Source organism: Nyctereutes procyonoides, unplaced genomic scaffold (genome assembly GCF_905146905.1).
Source record: "Nyctereutes procyonoides isolate TBG_1078 unplaced genomic scaffold, NYPRO_anot_genome, whole genome shotgun sequence".
NCBI lineage: Eukaryota > Metazoa > Chordata > Mammalia > Carnivora > Canidae > Nyctereutes > Nyctereutes procyonoides.
Window position 1 is genome coordinate 49,348,447 of NW_026575142.1, and position 24,713 is coordinate 49,373,159.

Genomic DNA, 24,713 nt, shown 5'->3' on the forward strand with positions numbered 1-24,713 from the left:
CTTGCTAATGAGTTAAAAATAAGATTATATATGACAAGTGTTTAGCACAGGGCAAACACCCACTCACTTCTCAGCATTGCTTCATCTCGTCAGCATTCATCAGGAGTGCAGTTGAAGGAGTGAAAGGGTCAAAAATGTAAATGAGTATGTTTTGGTCAACTAGACATTTAAAAGAAGTTGATGTACCTGTCAGGATGGCTAGAATTAAAAAGACAAGAAATAACAAGTTGGAGAGGATGTGGAGAAAAGAGAACTCCTATGCACTGTTGCTGGGAATGCAAACTGGTATAGCCACTCTGGAAAACAGTATGGAGGTGCCTCAAGAAGTTAAAGATAGAAATACTATGTGATCCAGTAATTTAACTTCTAGGTATTTGCCAAAAAGAAAACCAAAGCACTAATTAGAAAAAAATATATGCACCCCTGTGTTTATTACACTCTTATTTACATGTATGGCCAAGATAGGGAAACAACCTAAGTGTCCCATCAATGGATGAATGGATAAAGAAGACAGACAGACAGACACACACACACACACACACACACACACAATTGGATATACTCAGGCGTTAAAAAAGAATGAAATCTTGCTATTCATGACAACATGGATGAGCCTACAGGGTATTATGCTAAGTGAAATAAGTCAGACAGAAAAAGACAAAATACCGTATCATTGACTTACATGTGGAATCTAAAAAACAAAACAAATGAACAAACACAAAAACCCAGAAATAGATTCATGAATATGGAGAACAAATTAGTGGTTGCCAAAGGGGAGGAGGGTAAGGGAATGGGTAAAATAGGTAAAGAGGATTAAGAGGTTCAAACTCCCAGTTATAACTCACAAGGGGTGAGGAGTAAAGCATAGGGAACATGGTCAATAATTGCAATAATTGCAAGGTGGAAGATGATAACTGTATTTATTTTGGCAGGTATAGCCTAATACATACAATTGTCGAATCACTATGTAATGCACCTGAAACTAATATAATGTTGTAAATCAACTATATTTCAATTAAAAAAAGAAGTCGAGGCTAAGGGCTGCTGTCTCAGAACTGGATTTCTTTTCCTACATATAGTGCTGCCACTGATGAAGCATTGCTAGAGATTAAATTATGTTTTGGGTGGAGAAGAGAGCTCGTGCTCTCTGTCATGCTCTGCTCCCCCACCCCTATGTGGCCAGCAACACATATTTTTTTGGTAACAACTTTATTGAATATAATTCACATACCATAAACTTCTCCCATTAAATGTACCACTCAGTTCTTTTATTCATAGTTATGCAGTCATTACCAATTTTAGAATATTTCCATCATCCCAAAAAGAAACTCTGCACCCTCCAGCAGTCAGCCCAGTCCCCTCCCTGAGTAACATGTGTCTTTGAACCATTCTGATGCAATTCTGATGCATTCTGGTACATTCTGTAGGCCAGCAGGCCAGGGAACACACACCCTATACATTTGGCCTCATTGGAACAGCACTCCCACAGGGCAGTTCAACTTCTCTTGACTGAGATACACTTCCATCGTGCCTCAGGTAAATGCTCACCTTGGCAGTCAGTATAACCCCATACCTGTCTCTCCAGCTCAAAAAGGAATATCGGAATACAAGTGGGTAAGAGTGATGGTAAATTAGAAGTAAATTATTCTCAGAGTGCCTGGGTGGCTCAGTTGGTTAAGCCTCTGCCTTTGATTCAGGTCATGATCCCAGGGTCCTGGGGTGGAGCCCCACATTGGGCTCCTTGCTCAGTGCAGAGTCTGCTTCTCCCTCTCCCTCTGCCCTACACCCTGCTCGTGCTCTCTCTCTCACACGCTCTCTACCTCTGTCTCAAATAAATAAATAAAATCTTTAGAAAATAAATAAAAGTAAATTATCCTCAATCTTTGATATAATTACTTGGACCCAATTGTCTACCTCACAAGGGATCACAGTAATCTAGTGTATCATGATTCTGGGGGTAAGGACTATTGATTTTAAGTGTGGCTGTTCTTATGTTATTAAAGAGAGATAGACTCTTCCCTGTGGAAGAAGATCATCTTCTCAGACAAGGCACTTACCCAGCCTCCCAGATCAACCACAAAGCCCTGGCAATCCTGAGGCTTCAGATATCCCAACCAGAGCTCCCTGATGCTTGCTAACAGGCTGACTCCATTATGCACAGGTGCATTAAGTACCTGTTTTGTATTCATGGTGGAATGAGAACTACAAGATACAGTTTCACTCTCATTTAATATATACCTTAGCAGTACAAAGGATCTAAGCATAATAACTATAATATTAGTGATAAGGTGATTGGTACATAGAAGAGGGAAAGTAGTTGTTGGGTTTTGAAGAACTGAAAGATCACTTCTTGGTGGAGTCCCTATGTCAGGGCCTGGAACCCTGAATGACAATGATTATAAGAGACTGCCCCCAAATCCAAAACCTTCTATTTTCCCCTCCTTACCTACTGGAGGGCAAAGCTCACCTTTACTTACTTTTGTGTATCTTCCAGCATCTAGTACAGACCTTGTCACATGGACACCAAGGAAAGGTTGCTGAATGAATGAATGAAAATATGTGTGTTTATTTTTTTTTTAAGATTTTACTTATTAGAGCACAAGTAGGGAGAGGGCATGAGGGAGAGAGAATCTTAAGCAGACTCCCCACTGAGCAGGGAGCCCCACATGAGGCTTGGTCCCAGGACCCTGAGATCATGACCTGAGCCCAAGGCAGACGCTTTACTGACTGAGCCACCCAGGCGCCCCTGAAAATATGTATGTTTAAAGATGACACTCAGCAAACTGCTATTCAGTGCCTTTTGATCTTAATTAAATCTTTTACAAAGACTGTGTGTGTGTGTGTGTGTGTGTGTGTGTGTGTGTGTGTGTGTAAGAGAGACAGACAGATTGGGATAAGGCTCTTTCTCCTTGTTCTCCTCAGAGTGGAGATGACTCCTCAGAAGAGGAAGAAGGGGAAGTAGATAGTGAAGTTGAATTTCCACGAAGACAGAGGTAAAACCAACAAACACATGTGACTGCTTTCAATATGATGGGGAAAATCCTGAGTTTGCCATACTGCCTGTTCAGTCACAGGTCACCCTTGGACAACCACCTTTTAGGGAGATTCAAACCCACCATTCCTGTTCTCCCATTGCCACATTTTGGTCACTTAGCATGCATAACAGATCCTAGTTCATCAGAATTCATTTCTTACGAACTTCAAGATAAGGAGCATAAATATGGATTCAGAATTATGACTGAGTATGTAGTGGGCGTTTTTTGAGAGATGGCCATACTCTTTTGTGGATAACTTCATTGGGTTTCTGGTGTGCCTCCCTGTATTAATCTCTCTGGCTGCTATAACAAAATACCACAGGCTGGGTGGCTTAAACAATGGGAATTTATCTTCTACAGTTTTGGAGGCTAAGGAAGTCCATGATCAGGGTTTCTGGTGAGGACTCTCTTCCTAGCTTGCAGACAGCAGCCTTCTTGCTGTGTCCTTACAGGGCTGGTGGGGAGAGAGGGGTGGAATGGGAGAGAGTATAGCAAGGAAGGGAAGAGATCTTCCTCTTATAAAATCATAGTCCCATGGGATTATGGCCCATCCTTATGATCTCATTTGACTTTCATTACCTCCTAGAAGCCTATCTTCAGATTCAGTCCCACTAGGGGTAGGGCTTCAACATATGAATTGGGGTGGGGGTGGACACAATTCAGTCCAGAGCACTCTCATGCCTTTGGATATTATGCATCAGGTTAAGTATAATTAATTAGATTGTGTCCTCCTTTTTTTTTTAAGATTTTATTTATTCATGAGAGACAGAGAGAGGCAGAGACACAGACAGAGGGAGAAGCAGGGAGATCCCGGAATCCCAGGATCATGCCCTGAACTGAAGGCAGATGCTCAACCACTGAGCCACCCAGGCATCCCAGGGTTGAGTCCTTCTTCAACCTAGCCTTAAAAATCGCTTCCTGTCTAGCCAGAAATAATAATTTTGCTGGTAGGATTAAATTTAAGAAGTACCACATTCCCCTGGTTCTAGAATAAGAGCTGCCCTTACATAGGAGTAGGGAAGCTAGCTTTCCTCCAAGAAAGCCTTTTCTGCAGTTACACATTCTGGTCTTGAAGAGTAAAGCTCTAAGAATTGCCTAGGAAGGCTTGTGTACCTGCCCAGAAACAGGAATTCTCTGCAAACCAAGGGACTCATTTGATAAATTGTATTCTGGGTCTCCGTATTGCACAAAGTTGAAATCTGTTCTCATCCCCTGAGCTACTCTTGCCACATTACTATTGCTGCCTTACTGTGTGTCCTTGGCTTCTCCTATGCAGTGAGATTGGATTCTAGTAAAATGTCTTTTCATTCTCTGAACTCACTCTACTGACATCACAGTTAACATTACTTCTAGCTTTGTTCCTGTGACACACAATGAACTCGGCCCACCTAGTGGCTTCCTGCCTTTCTTGTTAGCTGCAAATTATATATATGTTTTTACTGCATAGTTTTGCTTTTTATATTATAACATTTTTCTCCCTGTCTCCTTTCTGTTACCAGCTCTGAGATGTAGTGTGAATCCTTTTTTCTTTTTTTAAGATTTTATTTTATTTGACAGAAGGAGAGAGAGAGAGAGAGAGAGAGCACAAGGAGAGGGGGAGTGGCAGGCAAAGGGAGAGGGAGAAGCAGGCTCCCTACTGAGCAAGGAGCCCAATGTGGGACTTGATCCCAGGACCCTGGGATCATGACCTGAGCCAAAGGTAGATGCTTAACTGACTGAGCCACCCAGGTGATCCTGAATCCTACTTTAATTTCCCTTTCCCACATGGGCTCTTTTCAAGGTGTCTTTGACTCCCCCCCCCCCACCTCAGCCTATTACCTGGCCTGGTCATTGGCAAGCCTCAGATCATATGCCATCAAAACCACTTTTTTTTTTTAAAGATTTTATTTATTTTATTCATAGAGACACACACACACACAGAGAGAGAGAGAGGCAGAGGCACAGGCAGAGAGAGAAGCAGGCTCCATGCAGGGAGCCTGACGTGGGACTCGATCCAGGTCCCCAGGATCAAACCCCGGGCTGCAGGCGGCGCTAAACCGCTGCGCCACCAGGGCTGCCCAAAACCACTTTATATTAAGAGATATAGAAAGATTAGATGACAGAGGAAAAAGGCAGTCTTCTTTTTATTGTATGTTTTGTTTTGTTTGTTTTGTTTTGTTTTGTTTCGAAACCAATATAAGCTAACAGCATTCTTAATTACTAGGCTACTCATAAACAATGGGAGAGAAATGAACTTTTGTAAATTCTCCCTCCCCTTGCCCCCCACAGATTTAGTCTCATCTAAGTAAAACTCACATGTTAACTAGAACTAGGCAGTGCCCCCAGCTGCAGAATAAACGTTTTTTCCAAGCTTATCTCCACTGGGGGGTTACATTAGCTGATGGAGCGAAGGCACTCGGCCGTCCAGGGCTGCCATGCCCAATGGGAAATGCAACTGGGGTGGAGGGAGAGGGAGAGAATGACATTGAGTGGGGTGTGAGTAGACCCAGCCCAAGCTGCAGCCTGCCTTCTGTGATGATGTGGCCTGGAACAAGTCACTTTCCCTCTCTGGCTCAGTTTTATGGGCTGAGAAATGAGTTAGACCAAAGCATCTCCCAAGACTCCTTTGCCTTTAAGAATCTGGGAGGTCGGGGATCCCTGGGTGGCTCCGCAGTTTAGTGCCTGCCTTTGGCCCAGGGCATGATCCTGGAGCCCTGGGATCGAGTCCCGTGTCAGACTCCCTGCGTGGAGCCTGCTTCTCCCTCTGCCTGTGTCTCTGCCTCTCTCCCTCTCTCTGTGTATCTCATGAATAAATAAATAAATAAATAAATCTTTAAAAAAATAAAAGAATCTGGGAGGTCTTTGCACAAGAAGCAGAACATCTCCATACCATGCATGCGTGTGCACACTGTGATCAGACCAGCTGAGTTTTTCAAAGACCAGTGGTAGCCATCGGCTTTGGAATATAGTGCTGAGCCACATAAACATGTGACCAAAGGAAAAGGGAAATTCAAAATTTCTTCTCTTTTGCTTTAAATTTAAATGGCACCCATCTATCTGATTTGAATCTCCCTCAGGGGTTGGGAGAAACCTAGGTAACCTCTCAGCGAGGCTATGATGGACAGACAAGGGAAGAACAGTGGTTGTTCCTGTGATTAAGATCCTCTGGTTCTTTGTGGTCCTAGGCCCCATCGCTGTATCAGCAGCTGCCAGTCGTATTCAACCTTTAGCTCTGAGAATTTCTCTGTGTCTGATGGAGAGGAGGGAAATACCAGTGACCACTCCAACAGTCCTGATGAGTTAGCGGATAAACTTGAAGACCACCTGGCAGAGAAGCTAGATGACCTGCTGTCCCAGACGCCAGAGATCCCCATTGAGATATCCTCGCATTCAGATGGGCTCTCTGATAAGGAGTGCGCTGTTCGCCGCGTGAAGACACAGATGTCCCTGGGCAAGCTGTGTGCGGAGGAACGTGGCTACGAGGTGGGGCTTCTCCTCCCTTCTCCCCTGATCACTGTAGCTCTTTGGGGTTAGAGCATGCTTGAGTCCCTAGGGCCTTTACAATTCCCACTTAGTATGCCTCCAAGAAGTAAGCTGAAGTACAGAGATCAACAGAGCTCCCCTAAATAAGGGCAGCTCTCCCAAATGAGGCACAAACATTGAACTGCTCAGGCACCCTTCATTCTAAGATTAAGTCAAATGTCACCTCCTCCTAGCCCCTCTCCCTCGTGGTTCAGGGTATGAGCCTCCCTCCTCCGTGTCTCCACTGTACCCTGGATGATGCTCTCATAGCCTGTGGAACGCTTCAGTTCCTACACAGTACAGTATAGTTCCTGCCGTTGGAGGGCAGGTTAGCATAGCGGCGGAAAGTACACCCCCGGAATCGGACTGCCCACACGCCAAGCCCAGCCTGAGTTCTCTACTGACCACCACGTTGCACAAGCTGCTAACCTCTCTGTAGGTCAGCTCCCTCATCTGTAAAGTGGGAGTGATGACAGCATCTGTCTCCTGGGGGGTTGTGAGGATTAAGTGAATTTCTAGATGTAAAGCACTTAAAGTAGTGCCCAGGTCATAGCCAACACTACATTAGTAGGGCTGAGGTGGTCCTGCTGCCATCACCATCATCATCATTGCCATCATCACCTTTATATGTCTTCTTTCTCCAGAAGCCCTGCAAGGGCAGGACCTGGTCTCATTTATCTTAGCCAGCAACCCAGCACGGTGCCTGTCATGTGGGACGTATCTGGTACGTGTTTACTAAGTGGCTGCCTGAATGAATTAAGCTTTTTATTTTGTCTCGATTTTGCAGAATCCTATGCAGTTTGAAGAATCGGACTGTGACTCTTCTGATGGAGAGTGTTCTGATGCCACAGTTAGGACCAATAAACACTACAGTTCTGCTACTTGGTAATGGAAGAAAACCCATCCTGAAGATCTCATGACAATACTGGCATTTCAAATCCTTCCCACCCCATAGACTCTTTCCCCTCTCTCCTTGCTTTTTTGTCTGGGAAGAGAGCCGCCCCATTTTTCTTGCCCCTAGAAATGAGCTGCAATAACAGGAACATGAGACTTCGCAAATCTCTGGAAAAAAAAATATCCAAATGAAATTAAGTCTCACTGAACATTTCAATCAAGAATGGCAGGGATCTATTTTATTGAATATTCTAGCTACTGTAACATTGATATTTATTTTTGTTTGACATTTTAACACTTTGTACTGTAAAGAGTGAACTATATATGACATAGAGAGAGACAATAATTTCTTGCAAAAAAAGAAAGAGAGATAAAGAAAGAAGTTGAATTTAGGAGCAACATCCTTGGGAATTTGTGGGGCCAGGAGGTATTATTGCTACTTGAACAGGGGACCAGTTCTTTTGGCCATAAGTGACTGAAGAAGAGCCAGAGCAAGACATATTATTTTAGAAAACAAAGAACAACAAAAGAAAAGCAATTCCAGGTAACTTGTGAACAGACCACATTAAGTTCAACCAGCTTGTCCACATGGGTGATGGAGATGACCTAGAAAAGATTGGTGACCAGATACTTGCACCCAAGGTCTTTGAGGGCATCTGCTTCCTCTAGGAGGAAAAAGACAACTACCCACGTGGAAGCTGATTTCATTTTACAAATTTGAAGCAGCAGTTGGTAGTGAGACTTACAGACAGCGTCAAACCTTGTCTTTACCAATACTTCCCATTTTAATGCTGTCATCGCCATGACCTTGACAAATGTGTGACCTTGACCAATGTGTTGATTTTTCAGACTCAAGTGCCATTTTCTTGTAGCCTATTTCCTTTCCACCTATTGACCACTTCCTCGAGGGAAAAAAGGCAGGGGGTGCTCATAAAAGAAAAAGGAGATTTACAACAGTATTAGAAAAGCGAATGTGGAATTTGTGAAAGTACATTCTCACAATGTCTCAGTTCAGCTTCGTGGAGAAGGTGGGATCGCCCCTCTGTGGAACCAGGTTGCTTGTCTACTAGAGTCATATTGATTCAAACAGAACAGACTTTGAAGGCAGCTAGCATGTGTGTGAGTCTGTCCAGTGTCCAATCCCAAACCACCACCACCCTTGTTTTCATTCATTAACTCATCCTATCCGGGAAGCTTTAGTGCCTGGCTACCACTAGCAGCATAAAGGCAAAATAAGCAACTTACAAAAGGCAACTCCTTTCCCACAATAGCATTTTCATTAAATGCAACTTGTGAAATGTGTTTTACTGCACTCTGGATCAATGCAGTTTGGAATGATTGAATTTAGAAATTTCTGAGAAGAACACCTGCCGCTGAGCAGCAATCAGAAAGATTTGACATTGTCCAAGGCCTGAAGTCCTGCTTCGCTCTGTACTTCATGGTGCCTTGGCTTCAAGGAATTTTTATCTAGAATTTTATATAAAAACAGGTGTTGGCCTAGTTTCCATCTCTTTCTCCAAGATAGGTTACCACTGTCAAACGACCTCTCTAGGCTCAAGACCTGAAGAACATGGCTCAACTCTTTGACAGTGCATCATGTTGGACATTAGGAAAGACTTACACCTTCAGGTATTAAACTATTTCCGACACAGATGAAAACGTTGCCCCCCTCTGGGTGTCACTGATTGCATCAGCCAAAAAGGAAAGGCGGAGGGAATGTAGAGCAATTCCTTTTGCTTGTTTGGTCCCTCCATCTGTTTACACTTTATGTTGAGACATTGATTTAAAATGTAGTGTCTATAATTTATAGCTTTTAGGTAGGATGAAGGAAAATGTTTAACTTATGCAGAGAGCAGTATTGTTTGCATTAAATTATTCCATTTTGTATAAATTCTGTAGCTGGACTACATGAAATATCTTAAGTTATGGCATTATTCTCATTGTTATTTTATTTTATAATAATTATCATTCTCATTTTCTGTCGATCAGAAGGTGTGGTTTACAGTGTAGCACAATGATTGTGTTTATTGCTAACCATGGATAATGATGGATTTTTATGATTTTTATGAAGGAATGAAAATGGAACTGCCATTTGGGAGCTCCCTGGTATTCATCTGAGTTGTATCCCCTCATTTTCTGTGTGCAACAACAATCATCTGAGGATGCGGGTTCTGCCCTGGAGCCCGGTGGATACACTGGGGTTTTGACTTGATCTGAAAAGCTCCTGGGTGGGCAGATGATGGAGTGGATGGACAAATACTTCAAAAGCTGTAAACTTTATCAAGTTTCTTAAGAAATAAAATCATGAGACTACATTAGAGGCAAAAAGAGAATTATTTAGTGCCCTAGAAGGAACTGGCCTAGGGAGTTGTCACCTGGGGCCCCTGGGTTAGGCAATGTTCAAGAGCGGGCAGCAGCTTGTCATCTCCTTCCTGCCAGGAGGTCCCATAGCACCAAAATCTTTTTTTCCTCCTGATGGGAATAGCAGGGAAACCTCAAAAAAAAAAAAAAAAAAAAAAAAGAATATATATATCATGACACTGACATAAAATGCCTAGGTGTGATATAATCCCATTAAAGACTAGAAAAATTCTGGAAGGAGGCCTGAGGGTCATAGGGCTGGAAAAGTACCCTGAAAGGCCATATTTTGCATCCTTGGACTTTAGACCACACTGTACTGTGAATCTCTCTCTTGTTCATTGCTTCTGGGAACAGAGAGGCTACAAGTTTCCACCCTCTTTCTCTCCAACAGAAAACATACTTCAGTTTGTCCAGTTCTTGCCCATCTCTAGTAGCAAAAGGGAAACACAAGGGTCAGCTTCTGTCTTACACCTTTCAGTGATGGTCTTCCTAGAAAACCTACACCTGATACCTCATAATTTTGATGGGTTGTTTTTTGTTTTTTGAGTTCCTATCTTGACTGCCTGTCATGATAATGCCATATATACCTATCTGGGTTTACTGTTATGAGCATGTTAGGATAGCAGACAGTGTTGAATCTTTAGTCATTCACTGTATTGTCAAGAGTTGAATAAAGTTTCACATTGAACATTTTTATTTTTATTTTTAGTAGAAGTGACTAGAGGCTTCAGAGGAGAAACAGTGTCCCTAGTCTAGGTTAAAAGCCTTCTCTGTCTCAGCCTTGTTCTTCACTGCCTGCCTTGAACTAACCAGGACAGTTTTGAATCAGTGTGTGTTTCTTTGGGAACGACTCCACTGTCATCTGAAGAGTGCTGCATCCAGAGCTCAGGGAATCGAAGAACTGATTCTTCAGTCCTCAGGACTGTGCAACATGCTATAAGGAACCTCACAAGACTGTTATTTCAAGCTTCGGTGTTGATTGAAAGTTTACCCCCCTTGGGATGAGCATTCACATTCATTTAGCATCTGTTTTTGACTGACTGCAAGATAATGAGTTTTAATTTGTGTTGCAGATGAACATTTGGTTCTGATTTTCATCTATTTCTAGATCATGTCCTCTGATAACAATTCCTATTAATTGCTTAGCAGAGGGACTGAGAAGCCAACATCCACTTTGAAATTATAATAGACCTTACTGCCTGACCTGTTTGCAAGATTGTGGGAGCTCCTACTCAAAAAGTGTGAAGATACTAGCTAGCTCCGTCGTAAGATGATTTGGTACAGCCTACTTGAATTTCAAATGCTTAAAAACTTTAGTATTAACCATCCTTTTGGAATTAGGGATTTTTTTTTTTTTGTAGTGAGAGTTAATAAGTACTAGACATACATTTCAGGGCCTCATTGTGCTAAATTTCCCTCTTACCCTAAGTAATAGAAGTGATGGGGTTTGGTTTTCCTGATACAACACAATTTTAAATGTTGTCCCCTACTGTGAAGCATTGACATCCTTTCCATGTGAATGCATCCTTAGTGATCAAATAATTTAACTTTTTTATCCCCACACCTTTTTGTCTCAAGTTTTCCCTCCTTTTCATAAAATATTCCCACTTGAACTTCCTAGAACTGAATTCTCCAGAATAGAACATATTTGGAATCCAAGGAATTCCTGCCCTGCTCTGGAGTATAGTGTGCCGTTTTGTTTTTCCACTAAGCCAGAAATCAAAATACCATCACATACCACCATCTACCACCTCCACCCTGAACACCCGAGACTGATGTTATTTATTGACCGCCATATTTTTTCCTACCCAGCCTGGACACAGCCTCAGCACCTCTCACAACACAGCACTGGGAACAATAACTACCACTTGATTGGAATTGGTGTGCAAGGGGAGATGTTTTGGCATCCCAACCCTGAGCTCATAATTAATTTTCTCCAGGTGGTTTGATAACTTGAGTTAGCCCTGAAGGGAGAGTGACAGGATATCACACCAGTGCTCTTATGGAGCCCACCCTATGGCTGTTGCGGGTCAGCACCATTGCCAGGAAAAAGGCCACTTGCTTCCACCCACTGTCCTTCTGGACTACCATTCCAACTGAGTAATTTCCAATCACTGATGGATGGAATTCCAAAGTATCTCTTCATTTACATCATTTCATTGTGTTCAATAGGCATGTTCCTCCCTCCCCTTCTATGAACAAAGTTAATGTATTGAGTCCCAGTTACATACTTCTTTCTTAGACTCTGTGAGGCTAATGTACCAAAACAATGTGATATTCTTTTTTAAGACTTTGACTTGTACTGTCAGTGTGAATTTAGTGCCTTTCCAGGCAGCAAGATTTTTCTTCTCTGCTGACTTCATAGAATGAAATGCCCTACTATACTCATACCACCAATGTTACCATCCTCACAGACCAGCACATCAGAATTACATTAGTCTGCTTGTTTGCATGTTACAGCCAATACTGCGAGCACCTATTCAAACTGGAATGAACTAGGCTGCCAAGCAGAAGACCCTTCTGGAACCTGAACACTTCTCAGGGACAGGTGGCAGAAAAGGGGAGCTCTGAAAGCAGTGCTTTGAGAAACAGGGTTATTCCCAAGGAGTTGGGGTAAGGCTTTTGTTAACTGTCACATGATGAGGGCGTGATGGCAGGTTCTCACAAAGACCAGACCCCAGGTGGAAGCAAGGCTGCTGTAAGGGTACTTTTGGCAGGACCCCAGGCTTACTCTTTGAGCCACTTCACAACACTCAGGGGAATGCTGGCTCCTGGCCCCGGGCTGCTGCCTGGTGACCTGGTGAAAAGGGTCCTCCAATAGTTAGACACACAGGGACCCCCGGTCAGAATGTGCAGGCTCTTAGGAAGAGTCCCTTATGGACTGGATCACTAGAGTGGCTCTCCACCCTCAGAGTGCCCTCTTCTTAGACTCCAGTAGTGGGAAGACCCACTTGGATTCTTTACCGCAATAATTTAAGTTCCTATCAGCTTGGAGCAAATTCTTTTTCATGCTTAAGTCTCAAAGCAAACTTCCTCCTCTGTCTCCCCTGGGTCTCAAGTACCATCAGTCCCCTGTTCCCTGTGGTCTCTGATGCCAGCTCCATCTGTGCTGAGCAACTGTACAGTGATGGGAACAAGAGCGACTATCGAAGCAAACCAATGCATGGAATTAAACAAAAAGTGTGCTTCACTCTTTTCTGGTCCTGTCTCTCTTCCTAAGGTGCTGTGTGTGTCCTGAAAGCTGCCGTCACACGTCTCGGCATTGGTCAGAGCTTTAGGGTAAGAAGATTTGACATGCAGGGCGTCCTGCGGCCAGGAGAGCCAGGTGTGGAGAATCTGGTTTCTGTGGCTCCTTGTTTCAGACACCCCCACAGGAGGAAGGGAAACCGTTGTTTTCTTTCCTCATAGTCTCTTCCTGATTGATTTGTCACAGGCTGGACAGGTGCCCTCCTGCTTTCCCACGGCTTCCCTGCTGCCCATCTTGTAGTCACTCCTCTGTTATTACTGACTCTACTATAAAGTAAGTGTAGAAAACAGTGAAAACAAAATTCTGGCTTCCAAAGAATAAGAGTGGTAAGAAACCTCCTGAGAGTAGAAAGCTAAAACACCATTTTGGATTGTCTGATTTTCAGCCAATCCTGATTCCCAATGACAGGGGGAATTGAAAGTTAGCAACATGTACATCACGCACCACGCAGAACATTTATATCCATTTATTTGGGAAATTGCTTTGCCTGTAAACTCACAAATGGTAAGGCACATTGTAGCAAAATCAAGGGGGAAGAGGGATAAAGACATAAAATATAAGGGTCCTGTAAAGGACAAAGGGCACACACTTGCAATAGTGTAGAAAACACTGGTTTCCCCTTCCCTCCACCTCCTCCTCCTCCAGAACACAAAAAGCCACAGATTTCACACAGCCTTCTCCTCACCCCCACTCATTACCAAGCTTCTTTTAAAACAACATGTCTTTAAAAAAGAAGTCCTGGCTGTTTTTTGTGTCATACCATGTCCCAAAACCATGACTTGGGGATTCATTCTTCCTACTGAACAGGAGTATGCTCAAGAATTCATGTAGAACAAGTGGCCCAAGTGAAAGCCTTGGCAAGATTCTTGGCCAAGCCAAAGCAAAACCCAGCAGATGATGCCCAAAGGCAACAGTTCTGGTAAGAAATGAATTACTCCTTTGGGTTACAGAATCCCAGAGCTGGTTAGTGTAGGCGCCAAGGTCCTCGTGTCCCTGGCACCATTAACCCAGGTCTGTGCCCGTTCAATACCGCAGCTGTAAGAAGCAGTAACAGCCACAGATCATTAAAATCAAACACAACAAAGTAATCTAAAACCAAGTTTTCCTCTTTGGGTTAAAAGATAAAATTATACCTCAGTTATTCTCAACAAATGACAAAATTAAAAATATTCAGAGGGTACACTGGCTGAGAGCTAAGTGTACTGAATCCAATCTCCTAGCAGGAGGGTGGAGAAAGGATTCCCACAGCAAGGACAGATTAGAAAATGTCATTTGGTTCCAGTGAGCCAAGGGCCCTGCCCCATTCGGACAGGTAAAAATTTCTCCAGAACATATCCATGACATAGAGTTTGCTGCATTCATATTTAATAGTCTATTTGCAGTCAGCTCCATTATCAGAACATGCAACTAAGAGGTTTAACACATCCAAGAACGTCAGTGCATCTGAACGCAAAGAGCATCACGGAAATCGCTGGGCGTGTGAGCTGTGTATGTGCAAGTTCCATGTGGTTCCTCAGCTTGATTCCCTTGGTTTATGGAAGAGGTAGGTCATCAGCAAAAAAGTGCAGGACGCTCTTCAAGAGACTAGCAAGACAAAGGGTAATGTCAGTGACGTGGGTTCACGTCATCATCTACACCAATTACATACACTGGGGACTTAACCACCCGTCACAACAGCCTACTGCTTTGCTAAAGAGGCACTCCGGACAAGGACAACCAGCAGCTTCTCCTAGGGCAGCTCAGGGCTTGGCAAGAGGCAAATACAACAGACTACCCTGAGTTCCCTGTTATTCAATAAATTATAAATAGGATCTTCTAGAAGGCCATCCATTTCACAGAGTGTCCTGCTACTCCAGGACTGGTTGGAGAACCTGATACAATTCACCTTCTAGAGCACTCAAAGTGTCCTTTATGAAAACACCACACACAGATAAACAGTGTCCAAATCACCTGTTGAGGGTAGTGAAGAACAATGAGGGGCTGCAGAGGACCACACCATTACACAGACAAGCAGCAAAGTCCAGGAACATGGCAACCAAAACCACACAGATCATGTGTCCTTTCTACTATTTAGATGATTAGTGTTGCTTATTTCATTCAAATGCAGGTCCTTCTGACTAAATTTTTTAATGAGGGTTCCAGGAACTAAGGCCACCAAGGCAATGGCCAAAAGCTTGAAGATCGTTTCCCAGGAGAAAAGAGCATCCAGAGAGGTCAGAGTTGACAGGATGGAGCCTGTCTGCACACAGATAAAATTGTACGGGATCAGACCTGGAAGGAAAGGGAAAGAGCCTGTTACTAGGGCCAGCAGGATGAAGAACAACAACCCTTTGGAAATGGCCCCAGAAATTCACAACTGTGACTCCAGATGTGTTTGTTTTTTTTGTTTTGTTTTGTTTTTTGCCCAACTCCTGACCCCTAAGCACATTACCTCTTTCCCTTCTCTACTCCTTCCCCGCCTTTCCTCACTCCCCATAAACTGCCATTTTACAAAAAGACCTGATGACAAAAATACGTACACCACAGTAAGATAAAAAAATGTTTTAATAGGAAACACAAAATGAGTGAAGAATAAAAGTGTAAAGTTCACCCATTTGCTAGAAGTGCCTTCAAACTGGGTTCTGAGCACCCAACAGTCTATGAAAGGCACCAGCATCATAAGATTTATAGTACGCATAGGATAAAAACAAGTTTCTTAAAAATAGCACTACTTTTGCATTCTACACTGTCTCTGAGAGATCATCAAATCCACTGGATCCCAAACGTCTGACTGGCGGCCTGACAGGCTGGTCACATAACAATTCTCTGGGGAAGCTGTTAAAAAACACATCCTTGGGCTCCCTCCCACCCCCACCCCAGAGATTCTGGTGACCTGGGCCTACGATAAAACCCAGAAACCCACATCCTAACAGCTTCTCCTGATCCCCACTCCTGAGACTAATTGGTTTGGGACCCCCTGATAATCCGCTGGCCCCCTACAGTAGTCGATGCCTCAAGATCACAGAGCACTTAAGGTCACACAGCCTGCCAGAGAGGGGACTGGAACCCTGGTCTCCAGAGTCTTTCCAAGACTCCTGCCACCTAGGTAATTACAGGCTGCTGACGGAGTACCAAGGCACTCTGCCTGAAAGCCAAAATGACCAGAATGACCTGTGGTCGATGTTGCTTAGATTTAAGATCTCAATTTCTGGGAACCCTGGGTGGCGCAGCGGTTTAGCGCCTGCCTTTGGCCCAGGGCGCGATCCTGGAGACCAGGGATCGAATCCCACGTCGGGCTCCTGGTGCATGGAGCCCGCTTCTTCCTCTGCCTGTGTCTCTGCCTCTCTCTCTCTCTCTATGTGACTATCATAAATAAATACAAAAATTAAAAAAATAAATAAATAAATAAGATCTCAATTTCTCGCTCAAGAGTTCCCTATTAATAGCAGCTGCTCGACCACAGATTTGTTATGTTCGTCCTAGAACCCCTTAGTAGTCGGTCTTTCCCTCCATGGTCTAAGGTAGGTTTAAGAGAGGCAATCCTTGCCTTGGGCTTAAAGAGGGTGGTTTACTTCCAGTGTGAAGAAAACAACAGTCCCTGATTGTACAGGCTGTAGGCACAGTACCACGCTGCTAAAGGTGATCCAAGGCCCAGACTCTGAGAAACACTGCTCTTGTCCCAGGCCCTCCTCTGGCCAAGCGGCCCATGGAGGACAGTAAGTAGCTCGTTGAAGGTCAGACAATGGTCGAAAGGCAAGAAGGAACTTTACTAGTATCAGCTCTTCTCAAGGCAGATCTTAATCAAAACAGGCGCCAGAGCCAGAAAGGAAGTCCCTTGCTCTGTTCCTTTCTCTCCCCATACGCCCTCACTCCAGCTCCACTTTCCCGCTAGCATTCACTGAGCCCTTGCTAAGGTCTTCCACAGATGATACTTCTAATCCCAGTGCCTAGCACGGTGCTGGCCACACGCTATGCGCTAAATACCATTGTGGAATGGAAAAGCTTTACTTTTCCCAAAAGTAATTTTATAGGTCTTCTGTTCAGCCCTGAGCAGATCTGAAGTCAGGAATAATTACTTGAGGCCACAGGCTTGACACTGTTCTTCACAAACTGGGCTCTCAGAGGCAGGCACATGGCCATGCGACTGGTAACCCAGGGCAGGCCCCCAACGTGACAACGCCGAAGACTCAGACTCACCCCGCCAGCTTCTTACCGAGTAGAACAGAGAAGAAGAACTGCGCAATTGGGATGTTCAGAATCGGAGCCGAGAGGTTCAAGAACCAGTTTGGTGTCATGGGGAAAAGTCTCAAAAACAGTAAGAAAAAAAACAAGCTGTTTCTGTTTTCCTCCACCTGTAGCCAAAAGAGATGAGGCCATTAGGCAGCAGAAGGAATCTCTAGATATTGAAAACCTGATAGCGCCAAGCACTGTTCTAGATGCTTCACGTATTCTCTCCCTGAATCTTCCAACACCCTCCGGGGTAGAGGATGTTTTCCTCCTTTTGAAAATGGAAAGTACCTGAGGCTAAGCAGGAGCATGCCCAAAGTCACAGAGCTGGTCATGATGAAGCTGGAATCTGATCCCAGGGCTGGGCCTCGTGAACACACCGAAAGGAACCCGAGGAGCTCCAGAGCAGGGTGGAGGAACCAGGGAGGGGGAATTTCTGCCTGCACGCCCCTCAGGGCCGTGCGGTGACGCTCAGGGCCTCAGCACTAGTTGCAACCCCTCTCCTTACCTTCCTCTGCAGCAGGGACACTTTGTCAGGGAAGTAGGAGACCACCAGCTGTTTGCCAAAAATACTGGAAAGCAGGTAGCAGCACGTGGCGCCCACTGACGTCAACACGCAGCACAGCAAGAGCCCCAGCCATGGTCCAAACAAAGCACCAGCTAAAATGTTCTGCAAAACCAAAACCAAACCAAACCGTCAGCCGTTAGAGCATCTAGTGGCTACCAGTCACCTTGCACTGGAGCCCAAGAGTCATAGGTTCCCTTCTCTTTCAGTGACTTTCCCAACCAAAACCCAACTCCCGTGCTAAAGGGGTGAATGAAAAGTGATGACGGGGCTGGGAACTGCACCCCTGGCCTTGGTCTCTTCACTTTCCAAAGGGCGGAGGATGAGCACTTCAGAAGGCAGGAGAAAATTCACCAGGACAACACGTGTTTACAGCCCCCAGCCTGCTGCGTGGGCTGCGGGAGGCCCTGCCCCGAGAAGGGAGAGATGAAACACGTTCTTGTTATTTTTTTTTTTAAGATTTTATTTATTTATTCATGAGACACACAGAGACACAGGCAGAGGGAGAAGCAGGCTCCCTGCAAGGAGCCCCATGCGGGACTCGATCCTCGACCCCGGGATCAAGACCTGAACCAAACGCAGTCGCTCAACCACCGAGCCACCCAGGGGTCCCTACTGTTACTATTTTAAATGAACATAAGCCACAAGTTTTCCTTCAGTGAGACCACACCAGCTACAGAAAACATCCTCTTTGCTTTTTGCTGGGGTTACATGTGTGTGGTAGAGAGCACTGGTGGTGCCCTGTTGACCCGAGCTCCAGCTGACACTCAGTAAAGTCTTAGATTAACAACCAGAAGAGTGAACGCATCCGTGCTCCATACAGTCTGGCTGGGAGACATCACCCCGCCAAACATGAGGCCAAGAGAGAAAGTAAAAGGGGAATTTCGAAGTGAGAAGACAGGGGTCTGAGGAGCACCTACTATATGGTAAGGGCTTGACTACATGTCTTACTAATCCTCACTGCGACCCTCTGTCATATGCCGTCCTTACACCATTCCACGGGGGACAGATTAAGTATCGTGCCCAAGCTCACACACAGGATTCGCTCCCAGGTAGCACGTGACCCTCTGCCCTGAAGTGGGACCAGCTCAAGAGGGGAGGAGGGAGCACCTGACTCTTGATCTCAGGGTCATGAGTTCAAGCCCCACACACACTGGACCATGGAGCCTATTTTATAAAAAAAAAAAAAAAAAAAAACAAGAGGGAAAGCAGCCACAGGGGCAACCCCAAGAAGTCAGTCCCTGACTTCAAGCACCACACACCTTCCCGTCTCTCTTGACATGGACAGGTTTGCTTCTCTTCCAGTTTCCGACGGAGACTGCCTAAGTGCATCCAGCTCGAGCCTAGAGTCGAGAAAAGATGCCAAGGGAGGCGAAGAGAGCAGGACAGACGGAAGCTTTCCGGGTTCCCGGCTCAGGCCCTGGGTCGTTTAACAACACGGGGGGCCCGTGTGCCGGCACCCTCGGGGAACCAGCTGCTCTGGACGCACTGCTCCGGTTAATCCTCCACACAGCAACGTGAAGGAGAAGCCCCACGTGCCAGATGAGCACACAGGGTTGGAGACGTTAAAGGGCTTGCCCGTGGCTACACAGCTGAGATGAAACCCACCCCAAGGGTTCAAATATACACGCATTTACATGAAACTGCTCTAAATGCTGCGCGGAGGGCAGTAAGGTTCTTCTCAGACCCTGAGGCGGCAACAGCCCGCAGCGAGAGCGCGTGCCCAGGCCGCCGACGGCTGTCCCCCAGCGGCCCCCAAGGTCTCCCCAGCCTCTCCAGCCCCACAGCACCATCAACAACTTGCACCTGCTCATCAAACATCCGTGAAGGCACTTCCCTGAGCCAGGCAAAGGAGAGAGCAACGAATGGGCCTGGTTCTCAAAGAGCTCAGAGACTAAAGGAGAAAATGATTTTTAAAAAGTCCTAGAAAACAGCGCCAACTTGTAGAGCGTTCTGGAGGCTCTGAGGAGGAACAGCTGACCCAGCCCGGACTGTGTGTGTGTCTCCGGGACAGCGCACGGCCATCCAGGCCTTAGAAACAAAAGCAGGGGGAACCTGGGTGGCTCAGCAGTTTAGCGCCGCCTTCAGCCCAGGGTGCGATCCTGGAGTCCCGGGATCGAGTCCCACGTCGGGCTCCCTGCATGGAGCCTGCTTCTCCCTCTGCCTCTGTCTCTGCCTCTGTCTCTGCCCCTCTCTCTGTGTCTCTCATGAATAAATAAATAAAATATTAAAAAAAAAGAAAAAAAGAAAAGAAAACAAAAGCAGCACACCTGGGAGGAGAGGCAGCCTCTGGAGCTAGGCAGACATGGGTTCAGAGCCCAGCCCTGCCCCTCCTCACCCTGTCACTGCTGACAGTTACTTCTCACCACAGTTTCCTTATCTGTACAACATGATACTGATGCTCACACGCTGAGGCGGTAGGAGAGTTGTCAGTAAAGCAACTAGGACAGTGTTGGATGCAAGGGAGGCTGTTGACAGGTGGCTGCCACAGGAGTCCTCCTCCAGACTCTGTGATTTGCAGCCTAAGGGCCCCTCCACAAAACAGAAGGTGGTTTCCTGGCAAGGGCGGGGGGGGGGGGTGTCACTGACCAGGAAGCTGGAGCCAGGGATGGCAAAGCCCTGTTTGTAGAGGTAGGCGCTGCAGAACAGCAGGAGCACATAGGCCTGGTGCTCCTTCCGGTACTCTCGAAGGATCTCGGAGAGCTCCCGCAGCTCGGCCAGGTCTGAGGGGAACCACAGTGACCTGGGGGTTTGGAAAAGCAGATGGAAACATGAGTCCGCAGCAGCCTTGTACCTCGGAAAGTCACTTGTGGCTTCTTTCCAAAGTAGGTTCAGAAATGCGCCCATCTGGGGTTGCTGGGAACACACGTAATGGGAGCCGAGGGTGACGGGCGACCTGCCACACCACAGCAGAGGCAGAGAGAAGAGCCGGGGTTTGGGAAGCAAGAGACCCAGGTTAACATCTCCACTCTGCTGGCCTCCAGCAGCGTCACCTCCGGCTAGTCCCTGGGCCTCAGTTTCCTTATATGAAAAATGAGTGGTAAGTGCCCTTTTAGTTCTCGGGTTTTTCTGCTCTATCCTTAAGAGGCAAACGGACTGATTTTCAGGGAAGAACTAAACGTCCTGCATTGCCTTCCCTTCCTGGGACGCCCCCTGCCCCACAAGCTGCAGGCCGACGCCCACGGAAGCTTCCCGTCGCCGAGCCCGGAGGTTACAGACGGTCCTAACTGCCACTCACAAGCTAATCAAAGATTTTTCCGGGGAAAGCCTCTCTCTCCAGTACCATAAACATAATCTTCTTGATAACATGTCAGGCTGAAAGCAACCCTTTCAAGGAGGCTGCATTTCCACCCCCACCCCGTCTTCCTCTGGCCCTTAGGGCACCCTGAACCGGGTGCAAGGGTTACCGGGCCTCTGACACATGCGTGGCCCTTGAATCCGTCGATGATCAATGAGGAGCAAACCCTCGTCGCCGGCACCACAAAGTTTCTCCCGCAGGCCCGCCGCCCCTTCCCAGGGAGGGCCAAGGAATAACTGCAAACCGTCAGCCTCGGATTCAAGGACCGGCAGCTTCCTGGCCAGCCGCACCCGGGACGGGGAGCCCCCACGACGGGGCCGGCCTGAGAATCCACTCCCGCATAATTTTTTTTTTTAAGATTTTATTTATTTCTTCATGAGAGACAGAGAGAGAGAGAGAGAGGCAGAGACACAGGCAGAGGGCGCAGCAGGCTCCATGCAGGGAGCCCGACGCGGGGCTCGATCCCCGGACCGCGGGCTCACGCCCCGAGCCCAAGGCAGGCGCTCGGCGGCTGAGCCCCCCCGGGCGCCCCATTCCGTGCGGGATCCAGAGTTGTCCGTGCAACTCTCCTCCCTCCGGAAGACCGAAAGCCTGGAGGCCGCGGGGCAGAGCTGAGGTCTGCGGCGGCGGGGGCGGGGGCGGGCGGGCTACGGCGGGCGAGGGCCGAGCCCCGCGGCGATGCCCCCGCGCCGCCGCCAGGAGGCGCCGCGCCTCCCGCTGCAAATCACCGCCCGCGCGCGAAGCCGCGGACCGCGCGCCCAAAGTGCACAGCGCCCCGCGGGCGGACGCAGGGCAGCCGGCGCCCGCCCCGACTCCCGCCCGCGCCGCCGAGACCCGCGGACGCGCCCGGGGCACCCGCCGCCCCGCCCACCGGCCCCGGAGCTGAGCCCCCACCCGCGACGCTCCCACGCCGGAACCGAATGTCCCAGCCCCGCACCGCATCCTCGGACCCGACCCGCGGCCGCCGCCACGCACCTGCCGCCCGGCTCCTCGCCCGAGCCCAGCGTCCGCCCGCGGGGCAGTCGCGTCGACAGCAAGTACAGCGCGAACGTGCAGCCGACGAAGACCAGCAGGAGGCCGAGCAGGGGGCGCATCTCGCCGCCCGCTCCCCGACCCGGCGAGCGGCCGAGGAAGCTTCAAGGCAGCGCCCGGCGGAGCGCATTCACGGACGGACCGGGGCGGGGTCCGCGCCAAGCCCCGCCCCCGGCCCAGGCCCCGCCCCCGCCCGGCTCAGGCCCCGCCCCCGCCCGGCTCAGGCCCCGCCCCTGGGCCGGCGGGTCGAGATTCCCGCGGAGACCTGCCTCCAGGTTTCTGTCCAGCCTTCTTGCGTCTGCGCATGCTCATCCACGTTTGCCTTCGTCCGTTTCTCTGCTGTTTTGCCGGCTCTTTGCCAGGCGCAAGGAGATCCAGGGGGTGATTCACGAGCCTTGCCTACGGGGAGCGGGAGCGTGCAGTCTAGCGCTCGAGACCCTCTTGGCCACACCCAGCTGTGCTCCAGAGCAAATGCAGCCAGTGCTCCAGTCAAGTGCGCTGCGACGGCCAGGGTGACCACAGAAATTATGAGAAGGACTTTTTATTGAGCGCCTACTGTATGCCCATTATCCCTAGTCCTCACAACAGTCCTGCAAGGTTGGTATTTTTGTCTTTATTCAACAGATGAAAAATCTGACTCTCAGATTAAGTGACATCCCCCAAAGAGAGCCCTGATTACTCTTGTCAAGCACCAGCTGAGCTAGGGCATCTCGAGCTCTCTGTTGGTCTCTCGTGGCTCTGGCAGTAGAGTCAGCTATTTTGTGAACAGTTCGTTAAGATTTCTCATCGTAACTTCTGAGTCTGCCGTGCCTGCTCCAAGCCAGGAACCTGTGATTCTAAAGTATCTGTTAAACTGATCTCTGGAATATCCCGCAGGAAGGTGGCAGCCTTGGCTCTGGCCATAGCTCTTGTCTTCATATTTAGAAGGGTCCTTATGGTCGTAACTTTTTTTTAAAAGATTTTATTTGTTTGTTTGTTTATGAGAGAGAGAGAGAGAGAGAGAGAGAACCTGCAGGGGGAAGGGGGAGGGAGGGCAGAGGGAGAAGAGACTCCCACTGAGCAGGGAGCCTGACATGGGGCTCAATTCTAGGACTCCTGGATCATGACCTGAGCAGAAGGCAGACCCTTAACTGACTGAACCACCCAGGCGCCCCGTGGCAGTAACTCACTATTATTGATAATGCTCTTGACTTTCCTTAGTGAGGTTTGGGGGGTAGCAGCTATAATCATTTTAAGAATATTAAGAGGAGGGACACCTGAGTGGCTCAGCAGTTGAGCACCTGCCTTCCACCCAGGGCCTGATCCTGGAGTCCCAGGATCGAGTCCCGCATCAGGCTCCCTGCATGGAGCCTGCTTCTCCCTCTACCTGTGTCTCTGCCTCTGTGTGTGTGTCTCTCATGAATAAATAAATAAAATCTTAAAAAAAAATAAGAGGAGCCGTTAGGCATCCTAGAAAACATGCATCACTAAGGCCTCCAACTATTAAGACATTCATAAGCCCAAGGCTGGTGATCATATTCACAAATGAAAATGTATCCCCCTAGTGGACAGAGGACTCCAGATATTAAAACAGAGAGTGGGGACTAGAATCCAAGCAACCAGGGTCCCATACTGCATGGATTCACGACAGAGACAGAGTTTGAGTTTATGTTAAAGATGAACAGGATTTCCACAACAGGGAAAAAGATGGAGAGGGTGAGCCAGGGGCCCAAGTAAGGCACCAGAGTGCAGTTTCATGAAGTCTAAACTATATGAGAAATAAGAAGTTGGAGACAAACTGGAAAGCATTGGAAGGAAGGCTCAGGAGCTGGATTTTTCAATATTGTGTGTGGTGAGACAGCAACAGAGGTGTTTAAACAGGAGAATGATTTAGTTCCCGTTTTAGGATGTTTGCTCTGCCAGATGATTAGAATACTTTCTGAGCTGGTAGTTGCAACTATCCTAGTAAGAAAGGTTGCAGGCTGAGCCAGGACCACGGCGATGAGGATGAAGGCGGAAGGATGGACACACGATAGGAGCTGAGTTGGTAGGACATATGACTGATTAAATGGAGAAGAGGCAGAGAGGACTCCATAATGCCACAAGCCTAGACGACAGAGAGGAGGCATCCTTATCATATTCAAAGCACACTGGGCCAAATAGGGAGCACCTGTCAGAATTCGAAGTGTACTGGGTCCTAGCAATTCCACGTCCAGGAATTTAACCTATAGATACGCTCACAGACAAAGATGTATGTTCAAGGGTATTTCCTCAGCTTTATTTTGTTTTTTTTTTGTTTTTTATAATAAATTTATTTTTTATTGGTGTTCAATTTGCCAACATACAGAATAACACCCAGTGCTCATCTCAAGTGCCCCCCTCAGTGCCCGTCACCCACTCACCCCCACCCCCCCACCCTCCTCCCCTTCCACCACCCCTAGTTCGTTTCCCAGAGTTAGGAGTCTTTATGTTCTGTCTCCCTTTCTGATATTTCTCACACATTTCTTCTCCCTTCCCTTCTATTCCCTTTCACTATTTTTTATATTCCCCAAATGAATGAGACCATATAATGTTTGTCCTTCTCCGATTGACTTA

The 24,713-nt window shown here is 47.2% G+C and overlaps 2 protein-coding genes across 7 annotated transcripts in view; one reads left to right on the forward strand and one right to left on the reverse strand.

Moving 5' to 3' along the window:
- MAP3K13 (mitogen-activated protein kinase kinase kinase 13) overlaps positions 1-7,458 on the forward strand; it is a 168,347-nt gene extending 160,889 nt beyond the window's left edge. For 3 of the 4 annotated variants that reach the window (XM_055307722.1, XM_055307724.1, XM_055307725.1), the window contains 3 exons: positions 2,923-2,993; positions 6,200-6,497; positions 7,324-7,458. In XM_055307722.1, the coding sequence (XP_055163697.1) occupies positions 2,923-2,993; positions 6,200-6,497; positions 7,324-7,425 (471 nt within the window). In that variant the 3' untranslated portion in view covers positions 7,426-7,458. Of the gene's footprint in view, positions 1-2,922; positions 2,994-6,199; positions 6,498-7,323 lie in introns of those variants that run through there. The other variant, XM_055307726.1, reaches the window with a different exon arrangement.
- Positions 7,459-9,689: 2,231 nt separating this feature from the next.
- TMEM41A (transmembrane protein 41A) lies at positions 9,690-22,263 on the reverse strand. 3 transcript variants are annotated; one of them, XR_008662122.1, is made up of 6 exons: positions 22,083-22,263; positions 20,399-20,552; positions 17,753-17,914; positions 17,231-17,369; positions 14,989-15,309; positions 13,490-14,622 (listed from the first exon to the last, which is right to left on the reverse strand). XR_008662122.1 is itself a non-coding variant. In XM_055307728.1 (5 exons), the coding sequence occupies exons 1-5, from the start codon at positions 22,199-22,201 to the stop codon at positions 9,791-9,793; spliced, it is 708 nt and encodes a 235-aa protein (XP_055163703.1). In that variant the 5' UTR covers positions 22,202-22,263; the 3' UTR covers positions 9,690-9,790. The 3 variants fall into 3 exon arrangements, 2 of the variants coding, with proteins under 2 accessions (XP_055163703.1, XP_055163702.1); XM_055307728.1 differs by lacking the exons at positions 13,490-14,622; positions 14,989-15,309 and adding an exon at positions 9,690-9,924; XM_055307727.1 differs by having other exon boundaries at positions 13,490-15,309.
- Positions 22,264-24,713: the final 2,450 nt, after the last annotated feature.

Bases quoted from the DNA above. Each gene is read 5' to 3' on its own strand.
- TMEM41A (XM_055307727.1), bottom strand. From the start codon at position 22,201: ATGCGCCCCCTGCTCGGCCTCCTGCTGGTCTTCGTCGGCTGCACGTTC. The intron at 17,915-20,398 runs GTCAGTGACACC...TTGGTTTTGCAG, and splicing joins TCCCTGGCTCCAGCTTCCTG to AACATTTTAGCTGGTGCTTT. The intron at 17,370-17,752 runs GTAAGGAGAGGG...TTTTGGCTACAG, and splicing joins TGTCCCTGCTGCAGAGGAAG to GTGGAGGAAAACAGAAACAG.